This window comes from Myotis nattereri (assembly GCF_964212035.1).
Source record: "Myotis nattereri genome assembly, chromosome: 4".
NCBI lineage: Eukaryota > Metazoa > Chordata > Mammalia > Chiroptera > Vespertilionidae > Myotis > Myotis nattereri.
The window spans coordinates 33,897,313-33,914,712 of record NC_138079.1 but is presented as its reverse complement, the minus strand read 5'-3'; the positions used below and the strand labels follow the sequence as shown (position 1 = coordinate 33,914,712).

Sequence of the window (17,400 nt, the reverse complement as noted above, 5' to 3'; positions counted from 1 at the left end):
CTCGGATTATTTAGAGAAACATCTCATAATCATTTAATCTGCCTGGACAAATAACCTTTTATTATATTAATCTGAAATGAGCAGTTAAGACAATATTTTTAGTCTTTTTGGTAAAGGAGGAAATTTATTAATTCTATAACGTATGACTAATCTCAAAATTGTTATTTCCCTGAAGCTGTTGACTCATTTAAAAGAGGATCACTCTTTTGTACAAAACTAGAACTGGAGTACAAACAATATGTCTGTTATAACTTGCTTTGTGATCTCTTTAGATTCCATTAGCATACACTGAATATATTTAAATACCTGAAACTATTTGTTTATTTAACAGCAGCTAATTATTGAGTGCTTGCTGTGGCCTACTGCTGCCATTCATTATGGAAAATTAAAATACATTTATAAGTTCATAGTCTTATAGAGAATAAACTTTGAAAAAAGGGGTGGTGGTGGAACGTGTTATATGGAGGTTTGCACCGTGCTGAAAGCGCTCAAATGAAGGACCAATGACTTTATTTAACCTTTAAATGAGGCAAGCTTCACAGACTAAGTGCTCTGTGAGCCAGCCATTTGTGTAGTTGGAAAAACCCAGAGTGTACCCTGGGAATCAGTTGAGTTTAATCATAAACTATCATTCATAGATATAAAAATGGGCAGATAACATAGCTTCGAGAGAGAAGAGGCTCCTACATGAAAGTAATGGGAGAGTGACCTGCTATAGTTTCTGAGAATCGGATCAGGGAGACAAAAATGTCTCTTACTAAGAGAAGGTTGGGAGGAACGTCCAGTAGTCTAGGAAGGATCAGATTCTGGTTAAGGCAGGAGGGTAGAAGAGGACCCCATTTCCCCAGCAGAATTTGGTTCCTTTGACTCTTAGAGGCTACTGAGAAACTAGTTTAGCTCTACCTCAAGCAAGACAGGGGAGGCATAAGGGAGAGCTCTTGGAATCTAAAATACTGTCTTTCCCCTGTGTGGAGTCATTCTCCCATACCATAGATTCCATCTTTCTTGGGTAGAACACTCCCTTTCATATGGCATCAACCTGGGGGAAAGCAATACCCTCATCCTCTGGACTGCCTCTTATCCCACAATGTGGAGCTCACTCCCTGCTGAGGAGTCAGCTGTCTGGGCCGGGGTCTAGAGGGTTGAGCAGACTCAGGTGGTCTCAGTGACTGAGTGGTGTGGCTTTGGGGTGAGGGACATTCCCCCCATTTCCCTGTGAACCTGACTGGTGCTTCTCCATCATGGGAGATCCACAAGCCAGAAGGGACTGGCATTAAATATTCAAAGTGATGAAAAGCAAGGACCTACAACCAAGACTACCCAGAAAGGCTATCATTTAAAATTGAAAGAAAAATAGAGTTTCCCAGTCAGGAAAAAAACTAAAGGAGTTTGTTACCACCAAACCAGTATTACAAGAAATATTAAAGGGCCTTCTTGAAGAAGAAGAAGAAGAAGAAGAAGGAGAAGGAGAAGGAGAAGGAGAAGGAGAAGGAGAAGGAGAAGGAGAAGGAAGAAGAAGAGGAAGAAGAAGAAGAAGAAGAAGAAGAAGAAGAAGAAGAAGAAGAAGAAGAAGAAAAAGGCATGGTTAAAAGAATAAAATGGCAATAAATATGTATCTATCAATAATCACTTTATGTAAATGATTTAAATGCTCGAATTAAAAGACAGAGTAACCCTAACCTGTTTGGCTCAGTGGATAGAGTGTCAGCCTGCGGACTCAAGGGTCCCAGGTTCGATTCTGGTTAAGGGCATGTACCTTGGTTGTGGGCACATCCCCAGTAGGGGGTGTGCAAGAGGCAGCTGATCAATGTTTCTCTCTCATCGATGTTTCTAATTCTCTATCCCTCTCCCTTCCTCTCTGTAAAAATCAAAATATATTTAAAAGACAGAGTAGCTGAATGGATAGGAAAACAAGACCCATATATATGCTGTCAACAAGAGACCCACCTCAGAATGAAAGATACCCATAGAATAAAAGTAAAGGGAGAAAAAGATATTGCATGTAAATGGAAAGGAAAAAATGCTGAGATAGCAATACTTATATCTGCCAAAATAGACTTCTAAATGAAGGCTATAGTAAAAGACAAAGAAAGATACTACATAATGATAATGGGAGCAATCCAACAAGAGGATATAACCCTTGTAAACATTTATGCATCCAACATAGGAGCACCTAAATAGGTAAAGCAAAACAACCCAAGTGCCCATCAGTAGATGAATGCATAAAAAAAGTATTGGGACATTTACACTATGGAATACTGTGCAGCTGTAAAAAAGAGGAATCTCTTATACTTTGGGACAGCATGGATGGACCTGGAAAATACTATGCTAAGTGAAATAAGCCAAATCGAGAAAGGCAAATATCATATGATCTCACTTATTTGTGGAATCCAATGAACAAAATTAATTGATCAACAAAATAAGACCCAAAGCAGGGAAGCATGGTGTTCTGACATGCCTCGATGTGGGTTGGGGGGACAAAAAGAGATAAACCAAAGAACTTACATGCTTATATGCATAGCCCATGGACATAGGCAATAGGGTAGTGAAGACCTGCGGGGCGGGGAGAGGCTGGGAGAAGGGGGGAAAGAGGAGATGACAATGGGAGATATCTATAATACTATCAACAATAAAAAATGTATTTTAAAAAAGAAATACAAAGTAAAACACTGGGATACAAAGACCAAAAGCCAAAATTCCTGCCCTCAAGGAGTCCACAGTCTCATGAGGGAGGCCAGTGTACCAAGTTCCAACTGGTAGGTTGGAGAGATTATCAGTAGACCACAGCTAACCTGAGATTGCATCATAATAATAAAAAAGAATGATCCATAAAAATTTTTTTTTGATGGACAGAAAAAGAGAGATTGACAATAATACAGTTAGAGTAAGGGATTTTAACACCCCACTGACATCAATGGCTAGATTGTCCAGACAGAAAATCAACAAGGAAACAGTGACCTTAACTGACACACTAGATCAGCTGTATTTGATTGATATCTCCAGAGCATTTTACCCAAAAACAACAGAAAATATATTCTTTTCAAGTATCCCACAGCCAAGTTGAACACCCATCATCTGGGTTCTAGCATTAACATTTTACTGAACTTGCTTTATCTATCTGTCCATCCCTCAAAGTAAAGGTTTTTAGATAATATGATCCATTTATTATTCAACCATTAATTAATTTACTTATCAAACATATCAAACATACCTACTGTGTGCCGGGGAAAGATACTATGAAAGGAATATGACAAGGTCCAAGTGAAGTGCAGTTTAGAAAGGGTGGCAACACGCAAAGAAATAATCATCACCATATGGGCAGTAGTGTTTCAGGGGTGGAAAGAAGCTACCAGGAGTCTACAGAGGACGGGGTAGTCAGCAGAGTATTACGGAGAAGGCAAGCTTAAGCGGGGCACTGGAAGGTATGAGACAGTTTGCCAAGAAGACGTTGAGATTCTGGGCATTCCTGGCAGAGGACAAGAGTATGCAGGCATGGTGGTGTGGAGGATGTTCAACATGGCTGTCATGGGCTGGCCAATGAGCAGCCGTGGAAATGAAGCTACAAAGAGAGAAGGGGGGACCTAGTTTTGGAGGGTCCTGCATGCAGAAGAAGGAAGTTAGGACACTCTACCTACAAGTTCTAGGAAACAAGTACAGGAAGTTGGGGAATGATACACTTAGAATGGCAAGAGTGTCAAGGGGCTGAGAGAGGGCAGCCTTGTGTGGGAGAAGAGTTAGAAAGTTGTTCTAAGATACCAGGGTAGATGATGAAGTCTTGCATTAAGGCAGATAGAGTAGGGGTCAAAAGGAGGGTAACCAATTTAAAATAAAGAAAGTGAATAGAAAGGAGAATAAAAAGAACCTGATGCACAAGTAGACATGGAGGTGGTCAGTATGACCCCCAAGTTTCAGATTCACTCATTAATCATGGTACTTTTAATCGTGATAAGGAATTTAGGCATCTATAGGGAAATTGAGCACCTTAGTATCTCAAAGCCATCATAAAATAATGGAATTTGAGGGGCAGGAGTTGGGGACTGGGTGAGAAGGGTGAAGGGATTAAAAAAAAAAAAGAAAGACTCATGGACACAGACAACAGTGTGATGATTGCTAGAGGGAAGAGGGGATGGAGGGAGTTGAAGAGGGTAGGGGCGATAAATGGTGATGGAAGGAGACTTGACTTGAGGTGGTGAGCACACAATATAATATCCAGATGATGTATTGCAGAATTGTACACCTGAAACCTATATAACTTTATTAACCAATGTCACCCCAATAAATTCAATTAAAAAAGTAAAAAAAAACAATAAAAAATAAATAATGGAGAGAAATTGAAGAAATGGAGGGAGGTTAAGCAACAAAAGACAGATAGAAAGAGAAAGAAAATCAGAAGTGTAGCATCACAAAATGAAAAGTCAATAGTAGGAAGGAAATAGGAGGAGGAAGAAGGGAGATAAAATCTAACATGTTCCACATCTGCTTTAGTTTTCTATTTCTGAAAGCCTTCAGCTGAGAGTTAAAGCACTATAGGCTTGATCTTGACAGACTGCCACTGGCGAGGGTAACACGGCGGTGCTGCCGAGAGTGAATTATAGGCATGCTGGGTATCACTGCATTTGAAATACTACTCAGAGTAATTTTTTAAAGTACATCTGGCAGCTGGGACTAGCCTACTCCAGCTCACCTGAAATTCTACCCCAAATGCCATTTTATTCATCTTGATGCAGTTTCAAGTTCCCTTGTAGTTTATATGATGAGTCTTTTCAGCTTCTCAGTAGCACAAGGCACTCTGTCATCTAGTATTTATTGCTGCCAGGTAATGATTTATGGCGCGTTGTGAGCTGGTAACCAACCCAGGAAAGGTGTGGCTAGTGTGCATTGGTTTCGCAGCCCAGCTGTCTAATGGTGGCTTTGGTGGGTCTCAGTCTCCCTCAGGGAAATTACTCTGAGAAAACCTGGGAAGCTCCAGAAATCTCACAAAATTTCTAGGATAAAACATCTACTGAATTTGGGTTTTTAAATGGTATCTGGTATATTAAAATCAGTGAAAGGAATGGTGAAAGTGAAGACTTTGATTTCAAGGAGGTGAGGTAGACCTGTTTTTTTCTTTGCCATTTTAAAGAGCTCATAATCCCCCTTAGCATTCTGGTACACAATCCTGGCTGTCTGGTTTAAAGGGAACTTTGGATTTGTGTTGGGGTCATACCACCTCGAGGTTAAATGTAGGTGGCAACCAGGGAATGAGACTGGGTAAAAAGAATCTGAGAAAGTGAAGAGAAAGGAGAGGCTTAGTCTGGTAGGATGAAATAGGAATAAAGTTCCGTAGTTGATACCACCTTGCTTCGAGAATAAAAAGTTAGTGTACTGTTTTCATTGCAACGAATAATATCAAATTCCCAAGCACAACTTATTTCATCCTTTTCCCATCTGAATATGTAAAATATCCAGGGCTCAAGTACAATTTTATTAGGAAAAGTACACTGAGTTCACATCCCCACCCATACCACACATGCACAGGCAATGCCTTTGCTATCTCCCTTCTCACCAAGCTCTGAATCTCCATGGACAGGTTGATATCAAAAGGTAGATCCCTGGGTGCTTACGTCATGACTTCTACTCACTGTGTTCTTTCTCTGAATAGAATAAACAACTTACAGGTACAGAGGACACATTCTCCAAAGAAAGATGCCAAATGGTCCAACGGGGTCATGGGAAGATATGTCTCTGTGTATCCCAGCTCACTCCAAGGATACAATTTAGGCAGGCTTTGCAATGTTTTACGAGTTAAATACAAGAGCACTGCATTTTGGGAATTGTCCTTGTACTCCTTGGACAAAGCCAAGCCATCAGAGTCACAATGAATCTGAATCTATCAGCATCCTAAATGCATAAGCCTCCGTTCAGTATGAGTATTTTGAAACTATGTCTTTTAGGTCCAGGTTTTGAAAGATAATGTAAAGCACCTGGGGGAAAAACCCACTGGAATATCAATGATAAGTAGAGTCATGTGTTGCCTGTGAAACAGGTTGTCTAATTTTTATCATTCAACTCTACCAAAACCCAGATTACTATCGAGACCCACTCCAGGATACCTGGCAAGTTACTTAAGACTCTAGGGATGGTTCTAGTTCACACTGCAGGACCTAGTGGTTGGCTTTTATTCCTGGATATATTACCAAGTCTCCCTAAGAAGAATTTAGGGTTTCTTCTTAAGTTGTCATTCCCACCAGAAGTCTCTGGCCCTGGGTAAAGTGAAACTTTATTTTTGGATTGGGGTGATTATGTAAAAAAAAAAAAGGAGAGACTAGTTAGAGCATCAAAATATTTCCTAGAAACCACACAGTAAGGACCTCTCACCCTTCCAGCAGCCTCATGAGAAAAAGCGAGTACTTAACTGTACATGATGATAGTAGAAGAGAAAATCGGGCTCCTTCCTTCATCTTAACATCCTTGACTCTCCTGGCTCAGAATCCACTACTTAAAAAGCAGTAGACATATGTGTATCATATGAAGAAAATAGGATAGTGAAAACCAAATCTTCAAAATATATCAATTACAGAGAGATTTTATTACAAAAGATTCTACCTCAACTAAAGGATTCCTTTCACTAGATCTCCTAGTCTAATTAATTATTTTCAGATTATGTATTACTTGGGTATAGAGAGACTTTTACTTTTTAGATATTAGCTAGAAATCAATGCCAACTGAAGATCATTTAGAAATAAAAGCAGAACTTTCCTGTTGTTGCTTTGAGGTCAGTGGGAAAATGTGATTTAATTTGTGCACAACTCTTCCAGAATGGTGTTAGCACCATTGTAAGCTGTGTAGGGGCTCAAGGGTGGGAGTAAAATGACTATTTCATGTTTTCAGTGGTCTTTGAGGATGCGACACACTAGTAAATGGTAAGTTTTATAATTAAGGCCTCTCAACTACATCAGCAAATGTTAATGAGTTATTCCAAGTGCTCAACAAATCAATCCTCTCACTAAGCTCGGAAAGTGACAGATGGGCTGAGTGTACCCGTATCATTTAAATCTGGTACTAATATTGTTAAGATTACATTTAGCTTTCTGTAATAATGGAGCCTTAAAACGTCTTGGTGTGTCTAAAATCACCTTTCACTCACATAATTTTACAACAGTTAGGGAAAAAGGAATAGCGGAAGAGAAGTATTGGGCTATTCTGAACGCCTGTGACCTAGAACCCTCTTTCAAAAACATTTTCCCTTCTCTCAGGTGGCAGAGCAAACCTCCTGACAGTGTACCCAAAGGTTGACTTATCATCAGTGGTATCAGCCAAGAACACAGAAGCACTGACAGGCAGAAACCTTTATTTCATTTAGATGCTAAGAGTGCTGCCAAAATAGATGATTTTGGAATCAGACAAGCCTGAGTTCTGGTCCTAGTTCTTAGACCAACTAGCTGTGTGACCCAGCATGAGTTTCTTAACCTTTTTGAGCTTCAGTTTTTCCATCTGTGCAAAGCTTATGTTCTATATATTTAAAAGGACTAAGGCAGTGCTTGGCACATGGGAGGCATTTGGCAAATTATTTTTAATGTTAGTATTACTAGGTTAAGCTCTTGTGGAGTGAAAAGGCCAACAGAATAAAAGACCAGTTAATAGTTGAGTTTCGGTGAATAGGTTTTCATCAATCCAAAGACTACTTCTTCCAGTTGGGTAGTCCCTAGAAGGCAAAACCAAGAAATGGGAGCGCGATGGTCCTTGCACACCCTCCTTTGTGGGAAACCCCTACCCTCCACTGAGGCTGAACGTCCTTCTATAGCCCAGGAGTCACCATTTCAGCATCTCATCAAGGCCCATGGTCCGAGTGCTGGCAGTCCCCAACCCTGGATCCTCCCCGGCTCGCCCCCACCCCACCCCACCCATCATAACTTACCTGCTCTCTGTTTAATATCTTTGCATTCATTTGCTCATGCGTACTGACGTGTAACCCTTTCTCAGAGCCTGAGCACATTTTGAGGTGGATCCCAGAGAATTAATACAAGGTGGTTGTTTCACAGGCAGATGTGTCCGTGGCAATCAAAACAGGAGCCAGTAAGCTGAGTGCTTCCTCTGTGTTAAGCACCACGGGCCCGTGCTTTAGAAGTATTATCTCACATAAGCCCCACAACTTCTGGTGAGCAGGTCTTATCACTGTCTCCGTTTCACAGATGAACAGACTGAGGTTTAGAGAGGTAAAGTAACTTGGCCTAGGACAGTGGTCGGCAAACTCATTAGTCAGCAGAGCCAAATATCAATAGTACAACGATTGAAATTTCTCTTGAGAGCCAAATTTTTTAAACTTAAACTGTATAGGTAGGTACATTGTTATTAACTTAATTAGGGTACTCCTAAGCTGGCCTTTGCTAAAAACGTCCTCAATCTGATTGAGGTACATTCGCTGAGGTCGATCCCTTCCAACTCTCCCATCCACACTCGTCTTGTATACTTGTTTCGTCTATCTCCTTTCGTTCATCCTCTCTATATGTCCAAACCATCTCAACATACCTTTCTCAATCCTCGACACTACATCTTCTTTCATTCCACAACGTTCCCTAAAATTAACTTAATAAAGTTTACTTAAAGTTTTAAGTCAACTTCGCACTGTACGTGCGCTCCCACAGGTGGTATTTTGTGGAAGAGCCACACTCAAGGGGCCAAAGAACTGCATGTGGCTCTCGAGCCATGGTTTGCCGACCACTGGCCTAGGACAACCAATCCACTGGGAGGAGGCAGTGCTGGAATTCACCCCCAGGCCTACCTGACCCCAGATCTGCTGCTCCTCACGGTTTTGTGCTGCTGGTGCAGGCAGGTCCTGGGTACTCAGGAGTAGTTCCAATCTCCCTAAGATTGATCCTGCCCCCAGGACCCAATTGACATCCTGCTTTCAGTCAAGTTAGTCACAATCAGATTAGTTGGGAACCAACAAAAAGAGGTATTGGGAAGGTCAGAGAGAGACAGGCTGGCCGCTGGCCTCCAGTCTACCCCTAGGCTAGACACTGCTCCTGGCCTAAAAGACTCTGGGCCTCTGCATGCCCAAGCTGCCTTCTCATTTCCAGCACCCACCTAAACTCCAAATTCCCCAGGATCTATATTTGCAAGGGTCCTAATGGATGGATGGAGGAATAGTTGGAGGGAAAAACTATTTATGAATATTTTATTATACTCATTATTTATTATTGTTTTATTTTTGTTTATGTTTAAATTTTATTTTATTGTTTAAAGAATTATAAAAAGTAGTACATATGTCTCCTTTTTTTCCCCATTGACCTCCCCCCGGCCTCCCCTACCCCCTGGCACTGCCCTCCCCTCTCTCCCTCACCCCCCCACAGTGTCTTGCGTCCATTGGTTATGCTTATATGCATGCATACAAGTCCTTTGGTTGATCTCTTACCACCCCACCCCCCACAACCCTCCCCTGCCTTCCCACTGTAGTTTGACAGTCTGTTCGATGCTTCTTTGACTCTATCTATGTTTGTTTTTATGTTTTTTAAGTTGACTTTTAGAGAGAGGAAGGGAAAGGGACAGAGAGATAGAAACATCATTGCGAGAGAAACACCCATCAACTGCCTCCTGCACAACCCCTACTGGGGATTAGGCCTGCACCCCATTTACGTGCCCTGACTAGAAATTGAACCATCAACCTCTTAGTTCATGGGTCAGCACTCAACTGCTGAGTCACACTGGCTGGTCATTTGTTATCTACTAGAGGCCTGTTGCATGAAGAGATTCGTGCAATAGGCCTTTCTTTCCCCTGGCTGCTGGCACAGGTTTTCCTCCGGCACCTGGCACCCAGGCCTTCGCTCTGACCAGGGCTCTGGCCAGAGCCAGCCCCGGAGCTGTCAGACCTCGCTCCACCGCTTGGAGCCTATGTATGCAAATTAACTGCCATCTTTGTTAGGTTAATTTGCATACTCTCCTGATTGGCTGGTTAGCATAGCAAAGGTATGGTTAATTAGCATCTTTGTATAGTATTAGGTAAGATTATTGAATCAGATTCCAAAGTCTAAATCTAAAAGAAAAAAATCTGTGAAGTTTCTTGTGCAGCAACTCTTCCAAAAATGGAGTAATGAATCTCCCAATAAAGTTCTATAATTCCCAGGAAATATTCTTCTTTGTTTGGTCTGAAAACTGATGTGTGCCTGTAGAACAGCACCTTCTCAGTAGCAATCTAAATGTTGCATCCTCATTGAGCGCAACTCACAGTCATCAGATAGTAAGAGATAATAGCTAACAGTGGTCACAGTAACAGTAATTCATTGTTCTACACTTACTGAGGGCTTTCCATGCACTAGGTGATAGCACAGGTTCTACCTGTTACAGATGGGGGTGGGCACTCTTGTCACCCCTGTTTACAATGAGGAAACTTGGGCACAGAGAGGTTAAGTGGTTTGTTCAGAGCCATAAAGTTAGTAAATGATAAAACTAGGATTAAACCCAGGCAGTCTGGCTTCTAATTTTATTTCCTTGTACTATTAAAACAACCAGTCTTCTTCTATCTGATTATCAACTAAATCATTTTTATATTTTGGCAAAGAAGGCCAATGCTAAAGTGTATTTGGTACTTTGAGCAGCTCACCAAGCCCTATTGCAGAGAGTGAGCGCGGTAGTCTCCCAGGCGGGCTGCCCACGAGGATGGTGACTTGGAACTAAAGATGAGGGAAATTGTGCCAGCGTTTCTCACCACTCTCATAACTGCATTACCTTGACAATATGCTCCTCGTGGTTACACTGATACAACTTTTTTTCCACAAAAAATATTCTTAGTCTGAACTTTCTTTGGGTACTTTTGAAAGGTCATGACAGAGAGGAAAAGAAAAAAAAACCCACTAAAATAACAAGTGACCTCCAAATTAAAATACATGGGGATCTTTTCACCTCAAATTCAAACTCAATAGACCAAATATTGACTGAATTGTCTATTTTAGTGCAAAGTTTACAGAAAGTTTTTCTGTCTCTGCTACCTGCTTTCAGCCAAAACTTAAATTTATTGAGAATCCTATGGTGGAAAGTTTTAATTCGAATTTCTAATTGGTATTCTCTCTGTAAATCGAATCTTGAGTACGCGTTCAGTGGTAGCAGAGCTTATATTTCCAGAGGGTTGGGGGTTACAGTTTACAGTGTTAAGTCTTTCACTGAAAGAACCTTGAAAGTGTGATTAACACGATTGTTACCTGGTTTTCAATAATAACAACTGTAAACTTGCCCATTCCTTTGCATTTAATTTTCCATGCTTATCACATGGCTCTGTACCATAGACATGATCTCTTAGAACTTTAGAGAATTTCTGAAGCCAGGAAAGAAACAAGCAAACAACAACAACCAGCCACTCTTCTGTTCCACTAAACCTGACCCAGTGTTCTGCCTGATTCTAATTACCTTCAACAATTTACCCAGGATGCTTCAGTGTAACCACCTGGAAAAATGAGGGTGGAACTTTGATTCTGGGAGGCATATGGAAATTTAATTACTAGGTTTACAAAGTATTTTAAAATCCCCAGATAAAAGTGACCAGAGGACTGGAGAGGAATATCATTATTCGCAGCAGTGGGGTTTTGTGTGTGTGTGTGTGTGTGTGTGTGTGTGTGTGTGTGTATGTATGGGGTGGCTCTCGGCCCCATCCTCTGCAACCAGCCTCAAGGGGAGATGGAGAAAGAATCATTTATTCACCTTCTGGCTGCAAGAAGTGCAGGCTGCAGCTGTGGCAATTCTAGCACCGAGGAGAAAATACACATAGGAAAAAAGAAGGCCATGTCTCACTTCCAAATTAAAAAAAGACATTTCTACATGTTTCCATAACCCACAGACTGCTGCCATTTGAGGCCAACCCCTCAAAGTTTCCCTCTTTGTCTAGTGTAGTTGCTGAATCTAGGCCACTGTCAGCAATCCTTTTCATTCACCCGGGCCCAGCCCCACGCCTCACAGATGCAGAGGTTCTCTTGAGACATGTGTACTTTGGTATCAAACAATGCAACTCATGTTTGATTTTGGATAACCTTGCACTGTGAATAAAATAACCCTTGAGAAAGAAGCAATAAAAGCGCTGTAAGAAAAATGACTCATGTTTCGAAGCTGTCTAAAGTGATCACTTATCCAAACAAATGGTAATTCTTTCAAGACACAGTGGGCATGCACCATACTTATAAAAGTCTGGGAGAAAAGCCTTGCACATTTTTTAAAAAATTTGTGTTAAAATATATCAAAAGAATGTTTCTGGTAGGCTGTCCCAGACAGGGTATGCTTAAAAATAAAAACAAAAACCACATGCATGCAAAAGCCAAGGTGGATTGGCACAAGGGGAGGTCCTTGCCCAGCATCCGGGCTCATTGGCTTGTTTATGTCCTTGTTTATGTGCCTCTAATTGTTTTCCATTTTCTGCCCCCATTTGTTAGAGTGCAAAGATGTGAGCAAAGTGGCTTACTGCCCGCTGGTGTACAAGTTCCAGTTCTGCAATCGAGCATACTTCAGACAGATATGTTGTAAGACCTGCCAAGGACAGTGACCCACGGAAAGCCGTAGAAAGAGCCTTGTCATTTCATCCTGGAAACGTGTCCATCACAGAGAGCCACCCGGAGGAAGAGGATTGATGTCCTTGCAGATGCATTACCCTGTGGAAAACGTAACCACTGGTCAGCCCTAGCTGACAGGATTTCAATATTATTTTAACTTCTGTGAAGTAGGATTTATTGATCCAAAGTGCTGGACACAGTTTTAGGAGGGAATGCCAGATTGGAGAGATCCAAACAACACAGGGAGACTTGCTTACTGTGGAACGTTTGTGTTCTTTCGAGTAAATCCAATAGCCTGTTTACCTCCTTGGACCATTAAGATAATTTTTATTATAGACTTAGCAATGACACTGAATCCATTTGTATTTAAAACTGTTTAAAATGTAGCTGGTATGATTTGGTCAACTATGGAAGTAAAGAAGATTCAGAAATCTTAAATCATAGCTTAAAAAAATATTTACTATACTTTATCTCACTACAACAGCACCACCATTTAAATTCTAAACTGGGCTTTAACCTGTAATTTAAGGAGCAATTATAAATCAAGACTAATGAAAGTTTGTATGATTTTTTTTTTCTTCCTTCTACTTAATTTCCTTAGGAATAATCTCCCTGTTCTGAACACTGCTGTGAGCCATATATAAAAACTACATTAAACCGAACGACAGTGAAGGACTTAGTTGAAAGCAGTGCCTCAGTTACTGCAGCTGTGCAGCTCTATAAATTCAGTGCTAAAGGACTGTGGCCCGCCTGCCATGGTGCAAGTGAAGCTGAGATTCTCATTAACACTTTAAGAGAAAAACATTTCAGTGTCATGCAGAAGCCAGACCTGGGGTATGGTAGAGACTCAAGTACCAGGCCCTGTGCTGCCATCACACAGGATGCCTCAGCTCTTAATAGGAGTCACTCCAGCTCACTCGTGTTTACAGCCACAGAATGGCTTCTGCCCCACTGGTGGCTGCACCTACACTAAGCTTACTGAGACGATACCAGGCAAAAAAGATAGACTGGCTCAGTAACAACCAGGCAGACCCTTTTGCTGACAGTTACGATGGGTTCCAGATGTCCCTCCTTTGATATGGCAGGAGGGCATTTATTTATATGGGAGCAAGTGTGTGTGTGTGTGTGTGTGTGTGTGTCTGGGCGCTTTTGAGTGTGTGGGTAGATGAGTGTGCTTGCACGTAAACGTGCTATTTCTCTGAGTTTTAAAGTAGGCAAGGGATAACAACCAAAGAAGAAAAACTCATGAAGACTAGAGATCACAAAGCCTAATTTTAATAGTCACTCAACCAAGTATTTTATATTTTTTATGGTTATCCTGAACAGCAACTAAATGTGAAACCCAGTTTCTTGAGCAGGTCAAATTCTAGAATCAAATCCACCTAATTTAAATTGACTAGCTCACACATTCCCTATCCACAAGTTTCACATCATGCTCATCAAAACCCATGACAGTGAAGTTTAAAAAGAAAGAAAGAAAGAAGAAAAAGAGGGTACTTGTTTATATGAATATTTTGTACTTGAACACTTGTAGCTTGCAGCAGGTTCCGTTGAATGTGCTCTGTATCCTACACATGTGTCCACCATGCTACACCGACACCTCACACTCCAGCCAAATGGCTACTCTGTAAAGATACTACTTGCAGTTGAAGAGCATATCTGACTTACATCCATCGCTATGCTCTGAGACTCCACGTCAGGTGTATGACCTAGACCATGACCTGATGGGGGTGATTAGGTGCTTTCAGAAAGGAGGAGAAACTCACAGACTCCAAAAACCAACCTAGATTTCAGTTGTGCTGTGGAGAGTGAGCATGGGATGGGGTTCTGCACATCAGTCGTGCTCATTTGTCTCTCATCACCTGCTTTCTCAACCCCACAGCTCATGTCCCTGCACTTTCCAGGGAGAGCTGTTGACAATACTTGAGAGTTGCTGTCAGGGCCCCTGTCCATGCTGCCTCAGAATACTGCCCAGGTGCCGTCTTAGCCATTCAGCAAAGGGAGGGCCAGGGGCCCCAGCACTGAATTCCCATGGTGCTTTGCAAAGAGCAGTTAACTTGGTGCTAATCTGGTGAAATAGACAAAAGATGAGTGGTTTCTGTGGCATTTTAGGCACAGGTTTGCCATCAGGATCTGCTTTTCTCCAACATAAATATCAGCTCATATGTTTATTTAAACAGATTTCTTACATTATTGATTAAGGGCTATTTTTTTTTTTTACCTCACTTGGAAACGAACATTGCGAGGGCCATCCTCCCGGGCATCAGGCACCCCTGACTGGTTGTGGAAGAGGAGGGCAGCCAGTGCCCTCTGGGGTGTGCACAGCACCAGGGGGCTCCCAGGGCCAGCATCAGGTCACCTTCTCAGAAGAAACCAAGCACAGAACGTAATAGGACTAAACATTTCAGATAGGCCCTGAATTAAAATCCGAGTGAGGAAAAATGTCACATTCCACAGCACACCACAATACCGCTGCTGCTCTGTAGTCAACCGCGTGGCTACATACGCTCTTTTCCTAAATAGTAACAGCAGGATCATCAGTGGAGGCCGAGCTCCCATGGCAGGCCCTCCAAAAAATAGTGAGCTCTATAGACTACTTAGGGAACCCCAAGGAAGCTGGTACCCCATGGCTGAGAGCAGTATCTGCCACTGGCAGGAAAGCCTACTCAAAACTGAAAGGGAAATATCCCCAACTGATTAAACCCCTTGAAACACATACGACTCCCCGATCAGTTCATTTCATTAGGAATCTTTTATTTGAGTGAATGTCACATAGGTATCCTTAATAATACAGAATGAAATTACCTTTGTATTATTGTGATTAGTTGTTGCTTATTATTTTGTACTCAGTATTAATGTGGTACACTGTTACTTATTTTTTTTTTGCTTTTGTAAATTATATTCTAATTTATTGCCATGTTTCCTAACACTTGTCCTTCATTCATTCTCCTGCTTGTAATGAAAATGAAAAGTCATTGTAACACTTGATGGAGTGAAATTCCACACCAGGCACAGATTTTTTATTAACATAGATAATTTAGTAAAAATAAAAATTCAGCTTGTAAGAATGATTCCAATGGAAGTTGTCTATTTCTTTCTTTTTTTTTAATATATTTTTTTATTGATTTTTTACAGAGAGGAAGGGAGAGGAATAGAGAGTTAGAAACATCAATGACAGAGAAACATCGATCAGCTGCCTCCTGCACACCCCCTACCGGGGATGTGCCCACAGCCAAGGTACATGCCCTTGACCGGAATCGAACCTGGGACCCTTCAGGCTGACGCTCTATCCACTGAGCCAAACCGGTTAGGGCAATTTCTTGAACAGCTGGTATTAAACTTGCAGGAGCTATCCCTTGGAATACCACAGCTACATTATCCTAGTTTTCCAGGTAGTATCCAGGATTGAGTTAATTTATTGAATCCTTGTCACCTTCCCCAGAGATTGCACCTATTTATTATTATTATTGATTTTAGATAGGAAGGGAGAGGGAGATAGAAACATCAATGATGAGAGAGCATTATTGATTGGCTGCCTCCTGCAAGCCCCACACTGAGGATTGAGCGCACAAGCCGGGCAAGTGCCCTGACTGGGAATTGAACCATGACCTCCTGGTTCATACGTCGATGCTCAACCACTGAGCCATGCTGGCTAGGCTGTACCTGTTTGTATTTCAATAATATCTAAATGCAAGGGCTTTGGATATTTTTGGCAGGGCTATATCCTCAGATGCCATCAATCAGCTATTCTAAGACTAGAGAAGAAGTCCAGATTGGCCCAGCCACATACCTTTAGTCACTTGGATTACAACTCTTTTGCCCCCTCCTTCTTTTTGCCTTCCATGTAAATAAAAAATGAATGCCGAACAGAAGAATGCATACTTGAAGGTTTCTACTAATAGTCAACGTGGGGAGCATAGAAGCATGAGAGGTATGCTTTCCCACCTTCAGACATGCAGTCTTTGCTGAGCTGGGCTCACTGTCTTATGCAAAGGAAATTCAGCAGCCAATATGCTGCTTAGCTATTTGAGTCCTTTCATAACGACAGTTCCATCGATTACATAAGAAGATGTGGAAAGCCTGAGCATGGTGGCGCTTTAATCCTTTTACCCCCAAGCCTCATACATACACATTCAATCTTACACATCAGAAGAAATCAGGTGAGATGATTAGGTCATCTTGGGGAGTATTTCCCCAAAGTCATCCTGGAAGCCAAAAGTGGCTGAAGTTTTGTGAAAGTTCAATTAATGAGAAGACCCTGGGACCCACCGTTTTAACTTCCCACTGCATTTTCAAAGAGTAGTTCTGCTAGGGGCGGGGAGGGGGAATACCAAGAAACAAGGCCTGCCTTAGCTTAGATTCCTCAGATTTGCGTCTATCTTTTCACCTACAGTGGTTTTCAAGTTTTCAGTTAAATGTTCTATCCTTTCCCCCCCGCCCTCCCACCTCTTTGAAATGACTAAAGGACACTATCCTTCTTAGAGCACTGACCCCACAACAATCTACCTCCCTCCCTGGAGGTCTGCCACTCTCTGGAGAGCACTAAGATCATCCCTTAAGACTTTATGCTCCAAAAGGCCAGGTGACCTTTTTTTTCAAGGAAATTAGAAAGTAAGTTGGGTATTGATCTTGGCAAGAAAAAATGTGTGAATTTATTTGACTAGGATAAGATTCATTACTTTATTTTTCAATCCTCACCCGAGGATATTTTTCCCATTGATTTTTCTAGAGAGACTGGAAAGGAGTGAGAAGGGGAAGAGAGAGAGAGAAACATGGATGTGAGAGAGACACATTGATTGGCTTCCTCCTGCATGCTCTCTGGCTAGGGCTGGGATCAGAACCTGCAACCTAGGTATGTGCTCTTGACCAGGAATCAAACCCAGGACCCTTC

At 41.7% G+C, this 17,400-nt stretch overlaps 1 protein-coding gene across 1 annotated transcript in view; it reads left to right on the top strand.

Moving 5' to 3' along the window:
- ADAMTS6 (ADAM metallopeptidase with thrombospondin type 1 motif 6) overlaps positions 1-13,966 on the top strand; it is a gene marked incomplete at its 5' end in the record, with an annotated part of 219,642 nt that extends 205,676 nt beyond the window's left edge. The window contains one exon of the mRNA XM_081090221.1: positions 12,393-13,966. Coding sequence (XP_080946347.1) covers positions 12,393-12,502 — 110 coding nt within the window. The 3' untranslated portion in view covers positions 12,503-13,966. The remainder of the gene's footprint in view (positions 1-12,392) is intronic.
- Positions 13,967-17,400: the final 3,434 nt, after the last annotated feature.